General features: G+C 36.4%; 1 protein-coding gene across 4 annotated transcripts in view; it reads left to right on the forward strand.

The window, feature by feature from the left end:
• Nucleotides 1–17,741, forward strand: part of TPP2 (tripeptidyl peptidase 2) — a 52,189-nt gene that overhangs the window by 15,791 nt on the left and 18,657 nt on the right. For 3 of the 4 annotated variants that reach the window (XR_011738562.1, XM_065829691.2, XM_065829694.2), the window contains exons 12-24: nucleotides 89–204; nucleotides 1,720–1,888; nucleotides 3,022–3,179; nucleotides 4,508–4,584; nucleotides 5,102–5,208; nucleotides 5,991–6,145; nucleotides 6,992–7,108; nucleotides 8,708–8,808; nucleotides 10,339–10,435; nucleotides 10,727–10,864; nucleotides 11,979–12,223; nucleotides 12,405–12,483; nucleotides 14,349–14,387. Coding sequence is in view for 3 of the 4 variants with exons in the window: in XM_065829691.2 (XP_065685763.1) it covers nucleotides 89–204; nucleotides 1,720–1,888; nucleotides 3,022–3,179; nucleotides 4,508–4,584; nucleotides 5,102–5,208; nucleotides 5,991–6,145; nucleotides 6,992–7,108; nucleotides 8,708–8,808; nucleotides 10,339–10,435; nucleotides 10,727–10,864; nucleotides 11,979–12,223; nucleotides 12,405–12,483; nucleotides 14,349–14,387 (1,598 nt within the window). In the remaining variant the exon portion in view is untranslated. The remainder of the gene's footprint in view (nucleotides 1–88; nucleotides 205–1,719; nucleotides 1,889–3,021; nucleotides 3,180–4,507; nucleotides 4,585–5,101; nucleotides 5,209–5,990; nucleotides 6,146–6,991; nucleotides 7,109–8,707; nucleotides 8,809–10,338; nucleotides 10,436–10,726; nucleotides 10,865–11,978; nucleotides 12,224–12,404; nucleotides 12,484–14,348; nucleotides 14,388–17,741) is intronic. The other variant, XM_065829693.2, reaches the window with a different exon arrangement.

Genomic DNA, 17,741 nt, shown 5'->3' on the forward strand with positions numbered 1-17,741 from the left:
AAAAGAGGTTAGATACAGCTTTTTTTTTTTTCCGGAGGAAAAAGTGACTTTCTGTTGTGTCTAATAATACCCTTATTTTTAATTTCAGGACTCAAAGCCAATGACATTCATTACACTGTTCATTCTGTCAGAAGAGCTTTAGAAAATACTGCAGTGAAAGCTGAAAACATAGAAGTATTTGCACAAGGACATGGTATTATTCAGGTACTTGCTGGCAAAAAAAGACAACATAAGTAACTACTAGTAGAAAACTAACCCACAAAGAGCAGCTTTCTAGATGATTCTTGATTCTCAGATATGATTGAGAGAGAAGGGAATGTAGTAGTAGGAGGAATGAGACAGCTCTTTCAGTTTCAGCATGCAGTTACTGTAGAAAAACAACACATTCTTAGACTGAACAAAAAGGTATATGGACTTAGAATTAGGATGTGGGATTTTGTCACCCACATGGATTTGGATGCCTAAATTCTGTACTAATGTCCAAAAATGTTTTTATGCTGTTGTCAGAGAGAAAGGAACTTGTTCTATGCAGACAAAAGCTGACACTGTAAGTTCTGGGCAGTGGAAATACAGAGATACCCACGCTGGTTCACAAATCAGTACAGCTGCAGTTGTGTGATGACTTCGCTCTGGCCCTGCACTGAAAAGTCTGCGTTCATTGTATCCTGGCTTCTGAGTAGCTTGGAAATCTGCAATGTAATCCTTTCGATGATGAAGGGGTATTGACTGGCAATCTCCTTATCCATAAGCTTACATTCTTAAAGAGCTGCTGCTGTTTTTTGCCTGCAGTCACTGCCATCTTAGCCAAATAGAGGTACTGAGAGTTTGTTCTCATACTTAAATATGCTAGATGTTAAATACTTAGCATTAATCTCACATTCAGGAGATGCTAAAACTTAGTAGGTAACATCCACTAGGCACATCTGTAAGACCAAGTTTGATACAGAAGGCAGCAATGGTGGTAGCCATCTCAAACAACATTGCCGCAGAAAAGTGAAATAACACCCGTCGTATCTTATTATTTATTGGTCTGTGATTAAAGCATGGGAGACTGAGGCTGCTTATGTCCACTTGTCTCGAAAGAGAGTGCCCTAATCTCCGCTGGTGAAGGTAGCTCACTGTGAAGTATAAGAGAATTTAAGGTTTTTGGAGTCAGTAGAATACAAGACAAGATAGAAATAGTGTCTTTTTAAGACAGAAAGGTGAACTTGCCATCTGAGTTCACTGTGACAGCTCATTTACTTAAATCCAGGGCTGGATTTCATGACCTGGTTCTCTTATATCAATATGTAAGACTTACATGGGCATTCCATATTGCTTGTTGCTTTTGAACTACTCAGCTTCTTGTGTTGTATGGAAGGTTTAAATGCTTAGCTGGTGTTGCTCCACATATGAGAAAGGCACTAAATTAATAGAGTAAGTCTGGACCTTTGAAGTCCTCTTTGTCTTTGAAGTCATCTCTGAAAACTTGATACACATCTTTCGATGGATTTAAAGCAAAGGAGATTTGTCTTTTTTAATGTTCTTGATGTTTTGTGCAGCTATTGCAGACTGAAAATGTTGTCTCATTATCTATGCTGAGTATTGTGTGAGATGCAATCAGCCAGGTAGCACAAGTTACTTCACTGTTGCTGTACTTGCTGAACACTTCAGACTGAAGATAATATGCGTAAAGTACTATTAAGTTGAAATTTGTTAATTTGGAATGTGTTCTAACAGGTTGATAAAGCCTACGACTACCTCATTCAGAATTCATCATTCACAAATAATGTGGGCTTTACGGTTACTGTTGGCAGCAACCGTGGAATCTACCTCAGAGATCCTGCCCAGATAGCTGCACCTTCTGACCATGGGGTTGGCATAGAACCTGTCTTTCCTGAGAATACAGGTAGGAAAGAGCTTTTGTATGCAGGGGAGGGAAATAAAGCGTAATCTTTAAACAGAAAAGCTGTGATAATGTGGGGTGATAGGAATAGGTACCATAAAAGGAATAAGTACAACTCTAAATTTCGTGTTAAAGGAAGACATGCAGCTGAACAACTTTTGTAACTTCAGACTTATAACTGCAGCACTTCCATGTTTTGAGTGAGTCTGTTGCTTTCTTGCTTCCTCTCACTGAAAAAAGGGGTCTCTCTTTGTTCTGAAGAAATTTAAAATGAAGTTGTGGGGTCATGGATGACTGGCATGATGTTGTTTCTCTAGTACCTCTCCCGTTATTTCTGTGCTGTGTCTGATGTCTTCTACAAGATTGAGTTTGAAAAACTTCAGTTTAAGGGAGGCTGATCTGCTCAGTCTGTCTGAAGTTCTCTTTGAGCTTTTATTGCTTCTCATGTACCTATGAGGAAACTACATTTGATAATAGAGTGCTCTTTTCTCTACTTGGTAAAGATGTAGTGAAATGTCTGTAAACTAAGGTTAATTAGGACTAGAAAACGTGGAAGACTTTTCAAAGTGTCATTAATCTTTAGAGCAGGAGAAATCTGTTTTTTAATCACTAAAACATTTAGCTAGAGCTGAGGTGCTTTTCTGGAAGCTGTGCTTTAACCCATAGCCCTTTTTAATAGACTTCTTGCTTAGGTTGCTCTAGAATGTAATTGGGTAATTAGTGTAACCTTCAGAATCAGTGGAGTTGCTTCGTATTGTATTTCGCTGCATTAGACAAGACTTTGTATCTACAAGAAAGCTTATACCTGCTTCCAGATTATGTTGTAGGTAACTGAAGCATTGTTTACCTTTGACTTTGTCAGCTTCGACTGTTTTGGGGGGAAATTTCAAAGTTGGGTACAACCTTTATTTTACTGTACACTATTGCTATTCTATTTTTCTCAAGTTAAAAAGAAAAAATATAGAATACTCTCCTTTGTGGAGAATCTGACATCTATGGACCCAAAGGACTTGGTTCCTATTACATTTTATTGATCTGTATATTTGGCTTATGTGTACATAGTGGCAAATACTGTGTTATAGTAGAATATGCTCACATTTGTGTTATAATGTTTTTTGAAATTTGTTTCTGGACAGAAAACACTGAAAGAATATCTCTCCAGCTTCATTTAGCTTTAACTTCAAATGCACCGTGGGTCCAGTGTCCTAGTCATTTAGAGCTTATGAACCAGTGTCGGCACATAAATATCCGTGTGGATCCACGTGGCCTGAGAGAAGGACTACACTATACAGAGGTATTGTACATTATGCGGAGGTATCGAAGTATTGGTGTTCTAAGCAACATTATGTGCCCTTTCCTTTTAATGTGGTAACTATCTAAATTTCTTTTAGAAGTAATTTTTAAGGAAATACAAGCTGCATGCTATACAGACCAGAAAATACTACTACATTCCATTTTACTATACAGGCTGAATCCAGGGTTCAGCAATAATTATGCTGTACAATGTTGTACAGCACATACCAATGGGACTTCGAGTATATGTGTTTAAAAATAAAACCATATAAAAATACAAACCAAATAAATAATACGCTAAGTTTGTTTTTCTCTGAATATATTATCACCTCTGACTATCAGGCTCAGTCCCGTGTTATTGAGGATAGCGATCTGTGTTTTTATGAGGTCTTAAATATTTTTCTGTGGTGTCTAAAGGACTGGCCAATCTTTTGTGGTGTAGCCATGCACTCTTATATGGACCCAATATTTTGCTTTACCTTAAGGAGTTGCTTGGGTACAGTGACAGAACCTGGTTTTTTTTGTTTCCTCACATCTACCTCATTCCATTTTGGAAGGAGAAAAGTGTGGTAATGGCTGTGTACAGCAGAAGCATTTTGCTGACACCAAGTGGCTATGTTAAAGTTTGGACAAATTTAATATGAAAGCTATTAAATTTCTCCTTTTCTCTCCCAATCATCCTCTTTACTCCTGCAAAAGAAACCCACCAACAAAAAATGTTTTCCAGCCCTCTCCATCCTTATCCCAAACCTTATATTAATATTGAAATGTTTCTTTTGTGTTGTAGTTGATCATAATGAAGAAGATACCAGCTTGCTCTTTAGAAAATGACTTAAGATGCTTAGAGTTGCAAGTCTTTTATGGTACTCCAGGAACATTTTAGCGAAGTGAGGATGGAACAAATTTTCAGAGATAGTGTTTAAAACTTGGCCGTGAAATCAAATTCTGTTTTCTCAATTATAAATCTGGAAATCAAGGATTAAAATATTTTTAATTGAAAAAAAAATAGCTGAAATAAAAAGGCTGTTTGGGACAAATTCTGACTTGAAACTAGGTGGAGTTTTTGATATAGGGACTATCAAATGTGGGTTGAAAGCTTGAAAACTTCTGGGGAAAGACTGAAGTAAGTGAGAAAACTAATATTTCTTTTTTTCTTGGTGAGTGTTGCTGGTTTACTATTTCTAGGGTGGCAGTGGTCAAATGATTTTTTTTTTTCTCACTGATAACTACAAAGATTGAAAATACTCTGTAACTGCTTTAAGTTTGGTGTTGTCTTCTGTAATTTCCTCTTGACCAAAGATTTTAAATGGCTGTATTTTATTTTGTTAGGTGTGTGGATATGATATAGCAATGCCTAATGCAGGCCCTCTGTTCAGAGTTCCAATAACTGTTGTTATACCCACAAGGTCAGTAAACTCGGGATTTACATGCATTTTTAAAGTTTATTTTGGTTTTCTGTGCCCGCTTGTTGTTTAATTCACTACCTTTTTTCTTCTGGGAATTCTTGAACTTACTACTAACATTAATAAGGGAGCGAATATCTGAAAAGTTCTTGCAACTGACATTTACCTTTTTTGTAGTTTTGGTCCTGGCAGCCAGAAGGCAGTCTGTTCAGGTGGGCTTAGCCACAGTGGCTGAAGCTTCCTGGTCCATCAGAATCCAGATGACTTCTGACTTTGGGGAGATGGGGGGGTGTCAACATAATGTGGTAGAGCTGATGTTTTAGATCTTTTAGATACATTATGCTGTCAGATTCTGTACTAGTACAGATTGAAACAATCGGTGCCGAGGACTAAATAGTCTCATTGTACATCTTTTTTGAGAGTATTTTTGCATTTTAAAGTACTGTAAAAAAAGAAAAAAAAAAAAGGCTTCACAGCTTGGTTGATAACTACTGTTTGTGTTTTCTTTTTTGACATACAGAGTAGATGAATCATCAAGCTATGACCTGACATATACAGATGTTCATTTTAAACCTGGTCAAATCCGAAGGCACTTCATTGATGTTCCACAGGGAGCTACATGGGCTGGTAGGGAAAATGGCCACATATAATTAAATATAAATAAATGCATCTGTCAGACTTGACAAAGTTGGTTTGAAATAAGAACTCAAGGTTTTGACCCATGAATACATAAAATATTGATTTGATTCCAAGCTCTTAGAGGAGTAGTTTTAAGTTATCCCATGGTTTCTGGTATAGTAGGATCCCGATTCTCAGTCTCTGAGAAATCATCAAATACAATCTGAAGTCATTGCCCATAACAGAAGAAATACCCCATGTTTATGGGAAAGTATTACTCTCTGAGCTTTGAGTTTTTAAGGTGTATAGATGTAGTGTTAAAAGATGTCTCAGCTGAAGAAAATGTTTTTCATAATGGGCAAGTAGCTCATAATTCTGCATGGAGGAAAAAAAAGGGGTTTTTTTTTTGTCTTCCTGTGTGAGATCACAAAATAATAATCCTTTCAAGAATCTTTCATTTAGACTGAAGTTAGTGATAAGGCTCTTAATTTGGAGTTCAGTAGTAGTTTGTTAAGTACAGGTTATACATCTGTACTGTCTAATTCATGTTCACCATTTAGTTGCATCATATTTCTAACTGATCTCTGAATTTAACTAGTTTTTCTTGATCTGAAAGGGTCTGTAAATAACTGATACGTAAACGTTATTCACATATGGAGCCACTTGGGGTACTACATAACTACTTAGACTACAAATTATTAATACTTGTGAAACTAGTGTTTTTCTGGTGAGTCTTTGCTTTCCTTCTGTGATTCTTGGCTCTTGAAACTAAACTTTTTTCTTCAATCTAGAAGTGACAGTATGTTCATGTTCAGCTGATGTGACTGCCAAGTTTGTGCTTCATGCTGTTCAGCTAGTGAAACAAAAAGCGTATCGAAGTCATGAGTTCTACAAATTTTCATCCTTACCAGAAAAAGGATCATTGACTGAAGCATTTCCTGTCTTAGTAAGTTCCCTTAGGGGGTAGTGTGGGGGAAGAGAGAGAAAGTGATTTTAGCTGGTTTTCAGTTTTGGGAAGATCTCTAATAGGTTGCTAGGGTTTCCTAATTATTTGATATTACCCTTATAACACATGTTAATCTCTTCAGTTTGTTGGTTCTTGTTTATACAAACCCGTTTGTTTCCCTTTCAAATAGGGACTATGACTTGTTATATAGATGTAGTACAGCATATTTTGCCTTTAGTGCTTAATGTGGTACCCAGGACATCTCCTTGATGTTGAAGCCAGGTGATAACTGGCTGGCTTCTATTCACATTGCTTAGATTCTGCAGGCTTATCTTGAACAATGCTAGCTCTTTTCCTTATACGCATCTTCTGGGGCACACATATTAAACTCATTTATGAACTAACCTGTCTGTCCAGTATAAAGGATAGCAAAGAAAGACATAACATATAAAAGCTGTACCTTTCTCTGTCACTCTTTCCCTGGCACTCTAGGAATTTTTTTTGGGGGGTGGGGATTGTTTGGTTGATTTGTTTGTAGTTTAGGTTGGTTGGTTTTCTTGGTTGTGTTTTGTTGGGTTGGGTTGGGTTTGATTTCGTTGTTTTTGTGGGCTTTTTTGTTGTTTGTTTGTTTGTTTGTTTCATTATTTGTTGGAACTGTTTTGTGTTTTCCGGACCAAGTATAATGTCTTATTTGGTACTGTACAAACATATATGATTGGAGTAAACTGCACATTACAGGTGTTTTTGAGCTATACTCCATTTTTTTTTTCTTGGTATAAGGGAGGCTGAGGTGAATAGAAGGAAAAGGTGGGAGCATGTGTCTAACTTTGTGCTTTTGTCACCCAGGCTGGAAAAACCATTGAATTTTGTGTTGCTCGGTGGTGGGCAAGCCTTAGTGATGTTAGCATTAATTACACTATTTCTTTCCATGGTGTACTTTGTGCTACTCCTCAGCTAAACATGGTAAGTCTTCCAAAGTGTTTATTTTTATTTATTCAAGTCCTATGGTATGTCAGAATAAAAAAGCTTTTCTTCATTCTTGCCTGTATTTAGAAAGACTTAAAAGTATCCTTATACATAAGATGTTCATGTTTTCTCTTAAAAATAGGTAAATAGGAATTCAGTCCCACAGAAATGCCTATTACCATTATTTATTATTTTTTTTCTATGCCTTATCATTATAAATCAGTAGGGAAAAATATAAAGGAAACAGCAAACACCAACAGAAAGGACATACTAAGAGGCTAAAACTATAACTATACTTTCACTAGCAAGTGTTCGTGTGAGCTTTGCTGAGACCACAGCAGAACTTGAATATGTAGACTACAGTTGCTAAAAGACAATACTGTGAATACCACTTTCAGAATAAAATGTCATTGAAATTTATTTTCTGCTCAGTGGTTTATTGAGATGTGCCAATTACCTTGAGGTTCATTGTTTAGGGCAGGTTGAAAGCACAGTGGGTGGACAGTGTTGTGATTCTTAAGGCTCCATGATACTAAAGGATTGAAAAAGTTGCTGAAAACATCAATATCCTAGTATTTACAGTACTTTGCCTTGCTCCTGTGTTCTTTGGTGTCCTATGCAACTTGGCTTGGCTTGACTTTGCTTCCCTCAGGAGAGGATTCTCTTTGAGAGCTGAGGTAGCAATACCCACATGAAGAAGCGCCATGCTAATTTATCTGGGCTTCTCCCTATTTTCAGCTAAGAACCAGAGTAAATTATAGCCATCCTCAGGTGAATTTGGATGTATTCAGGCTCTAAGAGCTGAATAAATTGGGGGGGAAAGAGTGGATGCATTGTACTAAGGTACCAGGCCTTGAACCAGTAGAGCAGGAAAAGAAAGAGGTGGTGGTGGTGGTGTGCACAGCAGTTTCTCCCACCCCAGCAAGATTAGATCAACTGAATAATGGAGGGTTAAAAATGAGTGAATACAAACAGTTTTGACTTTCCTTCTTGTGCACCTGTAACTTTCTTAAAATAAATTTTAAGAGTGCTGATGTACTGGCAGCTTTGTCATTGGATACTGCTAGAAGAAGTTTTCAAATTATTTTGCCTATCACTGGCATCGCTTGTGTATCACTTTGCCTATCACTACTACATCACTTGTGTATGTAGTATTGTTTCTCTTTTGCAAAGTCGAACAATTCTGTAATAATAATCTGAAGTGGAAGCACCAGAGAATACTTGTGTTTAGATTCTAGATGAATAATACATGTATTTATTGAATTACATATTCAAATGAAATCATCGCTAATTCACAAACAAAACTCAGTCCTGCCTGAAGTTTGACTTGTACATTTCTGTACAAAGTACTTTAATTATTAAGGGGAAAAAATTATAAGTAAGACTTTAGCTCCAGTTGCTGAAGTTTTGCAAGACCCAGTGTGTCTGCTGTTGTGAAATAGAGATAATCTTGTGAAGCTTTCAGACTCACACAATATTACTTCTCATAGGATAGATAAATACAGCTTGAGTTTTGTTTTTGAGGGACATATCAGATGATCCACAGCTGATGTTATAAATGCACAGAAGCATAATTGTTATGTACTCTTCCTTTAGCATGCTTCAGAAGGCATCGTACGCTTTGATGTCCAGTCCCTGCTGAAGTATGAAGATATTGCTCCATGCATAAATCTCAAAAGCTGGGTTCAGACGCTCAGGTAGAGTTTCTGGCGAACTGTATTGGGAAAGTTGGAAAACTACTCGTATGGAGTTAAAACAGTAACAAGTTAACAATTAAATTTAGGTAACAACAATATTCTTGACAAATTTTAAGTGGATTTGGAAGCATGAATCAAAGTTTCTTACCATTCTTTTTTTTTAGTTTGTTCCTGTTAACTTCAACACAATTTGAGAATTATGATGACTTTTTTCCATACAAATTCTTTTCCTTAAGCAAATTTAAACAAAAAACAAACAAACAAACAAAACAAAAAAAAACCACACACAAATAAAACACACCCAACCATATTTACAGAAATATTCCATTGCTTCCAAAGGAGACACTTAAAAGTAGAAAGAAACAAATTGTAGAGTTATTTGGTGCTATTGTTCGTTTTGTTCTTTTTTTTTCTAAGCAATTCCTTCAGGTCCTGCCCAATTTTGACCTGGGAAAACTGTCTTCTCTCTGGTTGATTGGAAGCATTTTTGTAGGATCTGGTGCAGAATTTGATGTGGGAAGTTGTGTTTATCTTGTCAGTTTGACACATGCTGATTTGGAGGAGAAACTTTGTTGGAAAATTCCTAACCAGTGCAGCAATTACCAAAGTGGGTCACTTCAGGAGGAGAAAGAAATGCCATACAGTTTAAGCAATACTTTTAAGACTTGTGATCACAATGGTCAGTAATTCAAAATTTTCCCTTGCTTGGGCCTCTGGGTGAAGACCTTGGGCTCTGTCTGGGACTTCTGGATCCTTGTAACTGGAACTGAGGTCACTTAATGTTAGGTTCAGAAGTACCCAGTTTGATATGGCCTAAGTGAGGGAATAAAACTATCCCTTAATACATCTTTACCTCATTCTTGATTTGGAAAATGAAAATGCTCTTAATTCCTTGTAATATTTGAGACATTCATCTGACAGTAAACTAATTGTAATTAATAAGAAAATATTTATATATTTAAATTAAGGCATGAGTACTGTTTCTTGAATTAAGTAGTGACTCATAACACACAAGAAAGTGAAGTGCTGAATGGCTTCTCATTCAGTCTCTTGAGTTTCAAGTGCTTTGAGGCAGGGTGAGTATTCGGGAGATGTATCATGTGTGGTATTAGTCTGTACTTAACTCTTCTGTCAGCAGTCTATCTGGTGTCCACCAGACTAGGAAACGTGGGTTAAATGGATCCATGGTATGGCCCAGCACAGATATTTTACTTGGGGACTAGTCTGCACTCTTGGCAGTGAAAGAGCTGACAGGATCTTATAGAAAAATGTCTATCATGTAATTAAAGGGTGTCAGAATGTGTGAATGAAATGTAAACGTAAATGATGCCACACCACTCTCATTCAACTGAAATTGACTCTGAGGAATTGATGCTGCTTTGATAGTTAAAATATTTTAAGAGGTGTTATTGCATGTGCCGAATTCAGTTGTAATTCAGAATATTCTTCTGCTTAAGCAAGACAAATTTTGATAGAGGATACATGTTTTTTAATAGCAACCTTCTGTTGTTTATTGCTGTTTAACTGCAGACCAGTGAGTGCAAAAATAAAACCTTTGGGCTCCAGAGATATTTTACCAAATAATCGTCAGCTGTATGAGATGATTTTGACCTATAACTTCCATCAGGTAAGGCTGATAAGTGGTTGGTTGGTGTGGTTTTGGTTTTTTTTGTTTTTGTTTTTTTTAAATAATTAATAAATACAGCATTTTTTCTAAGAACAGATTTTAACTTTAGCTAGCTTTCTGTCTGAAACTGTGTATAGATTCACACTCTACAGTAAAAATTCGGATTTGGTTCTCTTTCGGAGCTGCTGTTTGAAATGGGCTTTAGTTCACTTATTGTTTTGAATATGTGTATAAGGATTGAACTTGTTTTATTCAGTAGTGGATTACATGCTTTGACCTTTCTTTTAACAGCCTAAGAGTGGAGAAGTAACTCCAAGCTGTCCACTTCTTTGTGAGTTGTTGTATGAATCTGAATTTGATAGTCAACTCTGGATAATTTTTGACCAGAACAAAAGACAAATGGGTTCAGGAGATGCCTATCCACACCAGGTACAGAGTAATGTGTTTATTTTACCTTTAATTTTCTGCACAGTGTGAAAATTTTGTTCTTTTTCACCCCTCAGGCCTGCTGTTAGCTCCTAACTGTTAGCTCCTGTCCTGATGCATAGCTATAATGTTCTTATATCTTCACAAGAAGACAGGTTTAGTGGTGATATATTTATATGAAAAAAGTAATGGTTGACAGGTTTGTTTCCATGAAATAGAACATTAAGGTTTTTTTCTCTTCCAAGAAAGGAAAAAGAGTTATGGTGTATTTTTTTCTATGAAAAGCTGATTTCGACTGATGCATATGACGAAGTGAATTCACGTTCGTGTTATCATTGTGTTTGTTTTTTGGTTTTTGGTTTTTGTTTTGTTTTGTTTTTTTTTTTTTTACAAATATGATACCTTAACCTTTTAGGTGGAAGGGATGCATTCTTTTTCTGCAGGTGTGACTTGTCTGCTGATAGGTCAGAGGCTTCTGTATCCACAAAGGCTGTCTTGTGTGCTGTTGGTATCTTCAGACAACCTTTTAAATGGACAGGCAGTGTTGGTTTTTTTTAATAAATGGTGATGATGTTTTCTGCATGTTCCTACCTGAATATATAAAAAGCTTTGCAGAATCAAGGCAAAGAGTCTGTCAGCTCTTTAAACTGCAGCCTTGAATGTCGTGGAAATACTTGATCCCTTGGTGTGAAAGCTGGTACGATGTTTGAGACAGTAGAAGATGTCCTGTGATCTAAACCACAGAGCACCCAAAGTTACATAGTAAACTGAAAGTGTATCAAGGCAAACCTGCTAGAGGTTTGAACTGAAAGTCTAACAAGAATTCTGATTATTATTTGAGCAGTTGATACAGTGTTAGGTAGGAACAAATGATACCAGATTATTTAGTGGTCTGAAAATGATGGATTATTTTTTTTCAGTCAATTTAATGTGTGTTTTGGCTGCTATCAAGTCTTGAAAGCACTCTGTTTTCAGGAGATTCCAAAACTAAGCAATCTAGCATATTTTAAATGGCTAGAGCTATATGGATCAAGAAGAACGTGACAGTTCTATTGCAAGTTTTTTGTGAGTGGTGAAGTGTTTAATCTTGACATTCATGAGAACTTCTTTCTTTCAGTATTCTGTGAAACTGGAAAAAGGAGATTACACTATTCGGTTACAAATTCGTCACGAACAGAACAGTGAGCTGGATCGCATCAAAGACCTTCCGTTTATTGTTTCTCACAGGTTGTCTAGTACCTTGAGCTTAGATATTTATGAAAGCCATAGCCTTGCTCTCTTAGGGAAGAAGAAATCCAACAGTTTGACATTACCACCAAAACACAGTCAGCCATTCTTTGTAACATCTCTGCCTGATGACAAGTAAGTTACTGAAGTCTTGTTTTTCTCATCTACATCTAACCAGCTACCTCTACTTTGATAGTGTCTACCTATTAAGCTTGGCAGTTCCTCTTGTGTTGGTCTTCTTTTGGGTTCTTTATTATATAGTGCACATGGAACATTAATTAACTTGATTTTAACACTGAACTTTTTCTTTGAATAGGATACCTAAAGGAGCAGGACCAGGATGTTATCTTGCAGGAGCTCTTACACTGTCTAAAACAGAACTTGGAAAGAAAGCTGTGAGTATTTGGAATGGATGACAGCTTTTATAGATACTTTTGAACTGAGTAAATGGCATGCTAGGAAGTGCTGTGTTTCATGGTTTTATTAAAGAGTACTAGGTTTAGTAACATAACACATTTTAGAAGCAGTTGTTTCATTATAAAGTCAGAGTAACTTCTAAGTAGTTCTATTTTGATTTTCATCTGATAATTTCCAATTTAGTTGCATTTTCTAAATTGTGAATTCTGTTTCTTTCACTCTGAATCCTCGTATTTCTAGAAGCAACTGCTTTTTTCTTGGTGTGGAGCCTTGAAAAGATTTTGTTTATTGCTTAGTTTAGTATAGTTTTTGAATGAAAAATACATGCATATCGGTGCATGTTGATTCTCTAGTAAACAGCTATATTCTTCCTTGCATGCATACAACTTTCAGAAAAAATATGTGCTTTCTTAACACCTACATGTTACTGTTACAAAGTAGTAGGAACTTTTCTGACTCAAATGCATAAGCAGATATTCTTATCTGCCACACACTGATTTTGTCAACCACTGATATGAATGTATGCTCCGATAGAATGATGTAAGATCTCTGTATATGATGTGGGGAACAAAAAAAAGCTGTTTTTTGGTCATAATACAGCATCCTGTAAAAGCTGCTTTCTAACTTGTATGAATCTGTAGTGCAACAGTGATTGTCGTAACCAGATCACTCTTGCGTGTATCTGGTGCTAAGGTATTTAGAATATTCCCTTAGCTATTATTAAATAGATGGCAAAGCTCAGAATAAATTTGAATCAATACTGGTGACTGTTAGAAGTAGTTCTATGTCCATATATCACTAGATGTGGCTGAACAACATGTACAAAATTAGAGTATGTTTTTATATAAGTTTCTGTGAGTAAGTGGGAACATACCCTTATATCTTGTTGAGTACAACAGTTCCGTTTATTCAATCTGATTTGGTTGTAGGTAGTACTTTTGGGCAGATTGTATGTAACTACAGGTTAGAAAATGTCTGTCAGGAGAATTTATGTATCAATGAGGAAAACCCCAGTAACTGTGAACTCTAAAATACCTAGTTTTATATTCCTTTGTGATTCCTGCAAGGTTGCAAGTATACTTTCATGAAATTCATGGTAAATCCATTACGGTAAGTGTAGTATAGTTTCCTTAATTTGAATTTTGCACTTGCCTGATCTATTGGTTGTAATTCTTATCTATCTTATTTTAAAACAAGAATGTGGTTATATACAGTGATTTCTGGGATGGGGAAGTAGGAGTTAGGTAGGTATCACCTGTCAGATTTCCTGTGATACCTAGGAGCTCACAAGGATAGAAATTCTAGCTGAGGTGTGTCTCATGTCATAGTTTAAGACACTACTGTCATGGCTGTATTTCACTGGAAAAAGGGCGATATAAAATAGTATCAGATACTTTCTGCTGCCTTTAGTATGTACCAGGAGACAAAAAAAAGGACAATTAGACATCAGTTGTCTCTAGGTAAACAAATGAGATGCAATGTGAGGAAAAAATATGCCTTATTTCTGTATATTTATTATTAAATAGAACAATGCCACTAAACAGTCAAAATCTAAAATCTATGCTTTTGAGGCTGAGTTTCTGTAATCTGTTAATTTAAGCTAAGTGATTAACAACACTTGCTTTTCTTACAGGAATAACTGGCTCGATACACAATAATACATTGTTTTATTAACTTTTAAGAACTGAAAGAGCATGCTTTAAGAGCATGTTTGATGATAGATTTGACTCTGAAAGTTTAAAAATCTGTAGCTTGAAGTTATAACCATAACTGTACAGAGAAGGTGTCTCCATCCTGTGTGGTGTGTGCATGTTTTCTTACAGTATGTTATTCTAACTCCCAGGGGCAGTCTGCAGCAAAGCGACAAGGAAAATTTAAAAAGGTACTGAATGTTAGTTTTTGAAAAAGATGTACTTAAGTCTTTTTGCATATGACTTAAAGAATTTGTCTACCAGTACTGGTTTTTAATTTGTCTCCCTCATCTACCTCCTTAGTCCTGAGTTATTTGCTTCAGCACCTTAAGTATGTCTACTGGTAGAATGACAAAACACTGCTGTAATACAAAGCTGAGAGGCTTGTGAGCATCTGGATACTTCTGCAATAAGTGCTGTAAAAATGCATGTGGTGATTAGTGGTCTGTAATTTCTATTAAATACTCAGGAATGTTGAGTGCTTGTGGTCAAGACTTTATGTGACAAGTGTTTCTACCTACTCTATTCTGTCTGCAAATTAAGAACTGAATATGAACCTAACACTTTGATGTAGAATTGAATATATAACTGTATACCAAGTCTACTGAATTGAGAGCTACCTTCATTACAGTCACAAAAAAGCAGTTTTTTCGTAGGACTTGATGAAAAAGTCTCTCAATTTGTGATTCTACTCAAATTAAATATAACTTTCTATAAGGCTAGAGTTTATACAGTGATGTAGCAGATGCTAGAATTTACAGAAATAATTTTGGAGCTTATATAAGATACTTCAGATAGGGAGTTGAGTAACTTTTAACATAGCAGTGTTTTAGTATTGTGCTTTCTCATTCTTACATTAGGTAATACAATATTCTGCTGGCAGTCAGAGGCTGAAACAGTCTTTATAAGAAAAAAAGAATAGGCCACTGTCTTTTCTTGTTTTGCTCTTACATTGTAAACCTATTTACATTCTTTAGTTTTCAAGGCACTGTGTTCAGGAGTGGCATGCAAATTAGTCATGGTTAGTCACGATTCTTGTTAGCAATAAGGCATGAGAATCATCCATAACACAGTTTATTGCCATAATCTGTTATTTTGTGTAACAGTGAGCTGGTAACTGAGCCTACTGATTACTCTGGTCTTGGTGTGTGGAATGTGATTAGGCTTTACAAGAAAGATTTTAATGTGCACTGCTGCAATTTTATTTTCATGCTGCATCTGAAAAGTATGCAGATGACTTTTAGATGATTTAAAATCCCATGTGAATGTACGGCTTCCTGATGAATAGGGTATAAAGTTTTCATGTAGTGAATTTCTATCAAGAGAGTTAATAAACTCTAATCATAATTCAATTTGCATAGCAAAACCTATCAAACAGATTCAGGAGGCTGCTTGGTCTGGTTTTAAATTTTGGGTTCAGAACAGATTTGTGTTCATATCTGAGCAGTATCCCTACTCAAGCCAAAATAAAAACTGTTCTTGATATTTCTACCTCATAAGAGATGTCAGCATACTATGATCATATAAATAAAATACAGTGTATTTCAGAGCATTGATCCATAAGAGCTCCATTAATGAATATATTTTTCTGAGAATGCAACTCTTGAGGGCTTCCATGTTGACAAGTTTTGAATATTTACCCTGCCCTGTCATAAGTCTACATATGTTTATGATGTTTTCCAGCATGGAAAACATGTTTATGTATTTATTTTGTGACCGAGTCAATCAAAAAGCTATGTGTAGATTTTTCATATTTTTCACAGACAAGTCCAGGCCCTGTTGTGTTCATTTACACTTGCATTTTATGTTTTTTTTCTCTGATACTGGTGACTAGTCTGTGTAAAGCTTTATATATATTTACACACACACACACAGGTATAATATATATATATATATATATGTCAGTTGATGAGGGAGGGAACTTGTTAGCTCGCACATATGTGCATCACACTACCAACACTACCAGAAATCCATGGTGGGCATTTCTGGTTGTTTAAAAGTATTTCTATTTTTGTAGAATCACACAATGGCTGATGCTGGAAGGGGCTCTGGGGGTCATCTGGTCTAATCCCCCTGCTCAAGCCTCCTAAAGCTGGTTTCCCAGAACTGCATCCAGGTGGCTTTTGAGCACCTCCAAGGTTGGAGACTACACAACCTCTCTGGGCAACCTGTGCCATTGCTTAGTCACCCCCACAGCGAAAAAATATTTCCTGGTGTCCAGAGGGGAACCTCCGTGTTCCCGTTGGTGGCTGTTGCCTCTTGTCCTGTCACACTACACCACTGAAAAGTCTGGATTTCTTTTTACACCCTCCTTACACAGATGTATGAGATTCCTTTTCCCTCTCCACCACCCAAATACCTTCTTCAGGCTGAACAGCCCCAGCTTTCTCAGCCTTTCCTTATAGGAGAGATGCTCCAGTCTGTCAACTTTGTGGTCCTTCGCTGGACTCTCTCCAGTATGTCCATGTCTCTCTTGTAGTGGGAAGCCCAGAACTGGACACAGAATTCCAAGTGTGTCCTCACCAGTGCAGAGTATATCCCTCAACCTCAAACACCAGAGCACAGGTTTTTACTTAACGTCTTCCTGTCTTCAGTGTGTTTGGACTTAAAAATAAATAAATACATAAATAAATAAAAAACTTTCTCTCTGATTACTGAACCTCTGATATGTATGAAATTCAGAATTCAGTGATATCTTTCCTTTGAACTGATCCCCACTGAAGTAGAGAGTGCCCTATGGTTGTGGATTGGGAAGCTGATGTACCCTTAAAAGTGTCGTTTGTCTCTAATGGGGAGACACATGCTAAACAACCATGTGAAAAACAAATTGGTTCAATGTACCTTTCTTCTTTCACAATCTAACATGTGTAATACAGTTAAAATTAGTTTATTTTTTCCCCACTGTCTCCAAGTTTTGTCCTGAACATAGGCAGAATGAAAACAGATCACTGACTTTTTCTGGTCTGTTAGATGCATTTTTTGTTGTTGATACATAATGCAGCTTTTGAACAGCAATATGTAACTACTGGCAGAGGCATAGAAAGTTTCTACATCTTTCTCCCTACTCTGCCATCCTTCCATCCAGTTTGAAGCAAGAAATGCACTGTGCAGATATTGATAGGTACTAGTGGAAATCTAATAAATACCATTGTGAAGTCAAACATAAAAGGAAATGTGTTCAATGACTTCCTTTCAGCATTAAGGCTCTATTTCTGTTTAATCAGGAGGCCTTCAAAAATAAGATGAAGTACACCTCTGATTTAATTTTCTGTGAGCCTGGCTGGTGACTTCAAGAACCTTAATTTATTTTCAATTAAATATGAGTATTTCTGTAAAAATAAGCAACTTTGCACAAATTGTATGCATCTGAAGGTAGATACAGATTAATTTATGCACATTCAGGTGTGTGTGTATGCAGATGTGCGTGGTATTTATTAAATGATGAATGAGACCAGGAATTTGTTCCTTCAAGGAGCTTTTTCCTGTGGTTGATTTTGCTGTGAATGCTTTAAAGTAACAATAGTTCATATGTCTTTTCTACATAA

The sequence above is a fragment of the Patagioenas fasciata genome, chromosome 1, assembly GCF_037038585.1.
Source record: "Patagioenas fasciata isolate bPatFas1 chromosome 1, bPatFas1.hap1, whole genome shotgun sequence".
In the NCBI taxonomy this organism is placed as follows: Eukaryota; Metazoa; Chordata; class Aves; order Columbiformes; family Columbidae; genus Patagioenas; species Patagioenas fasciata.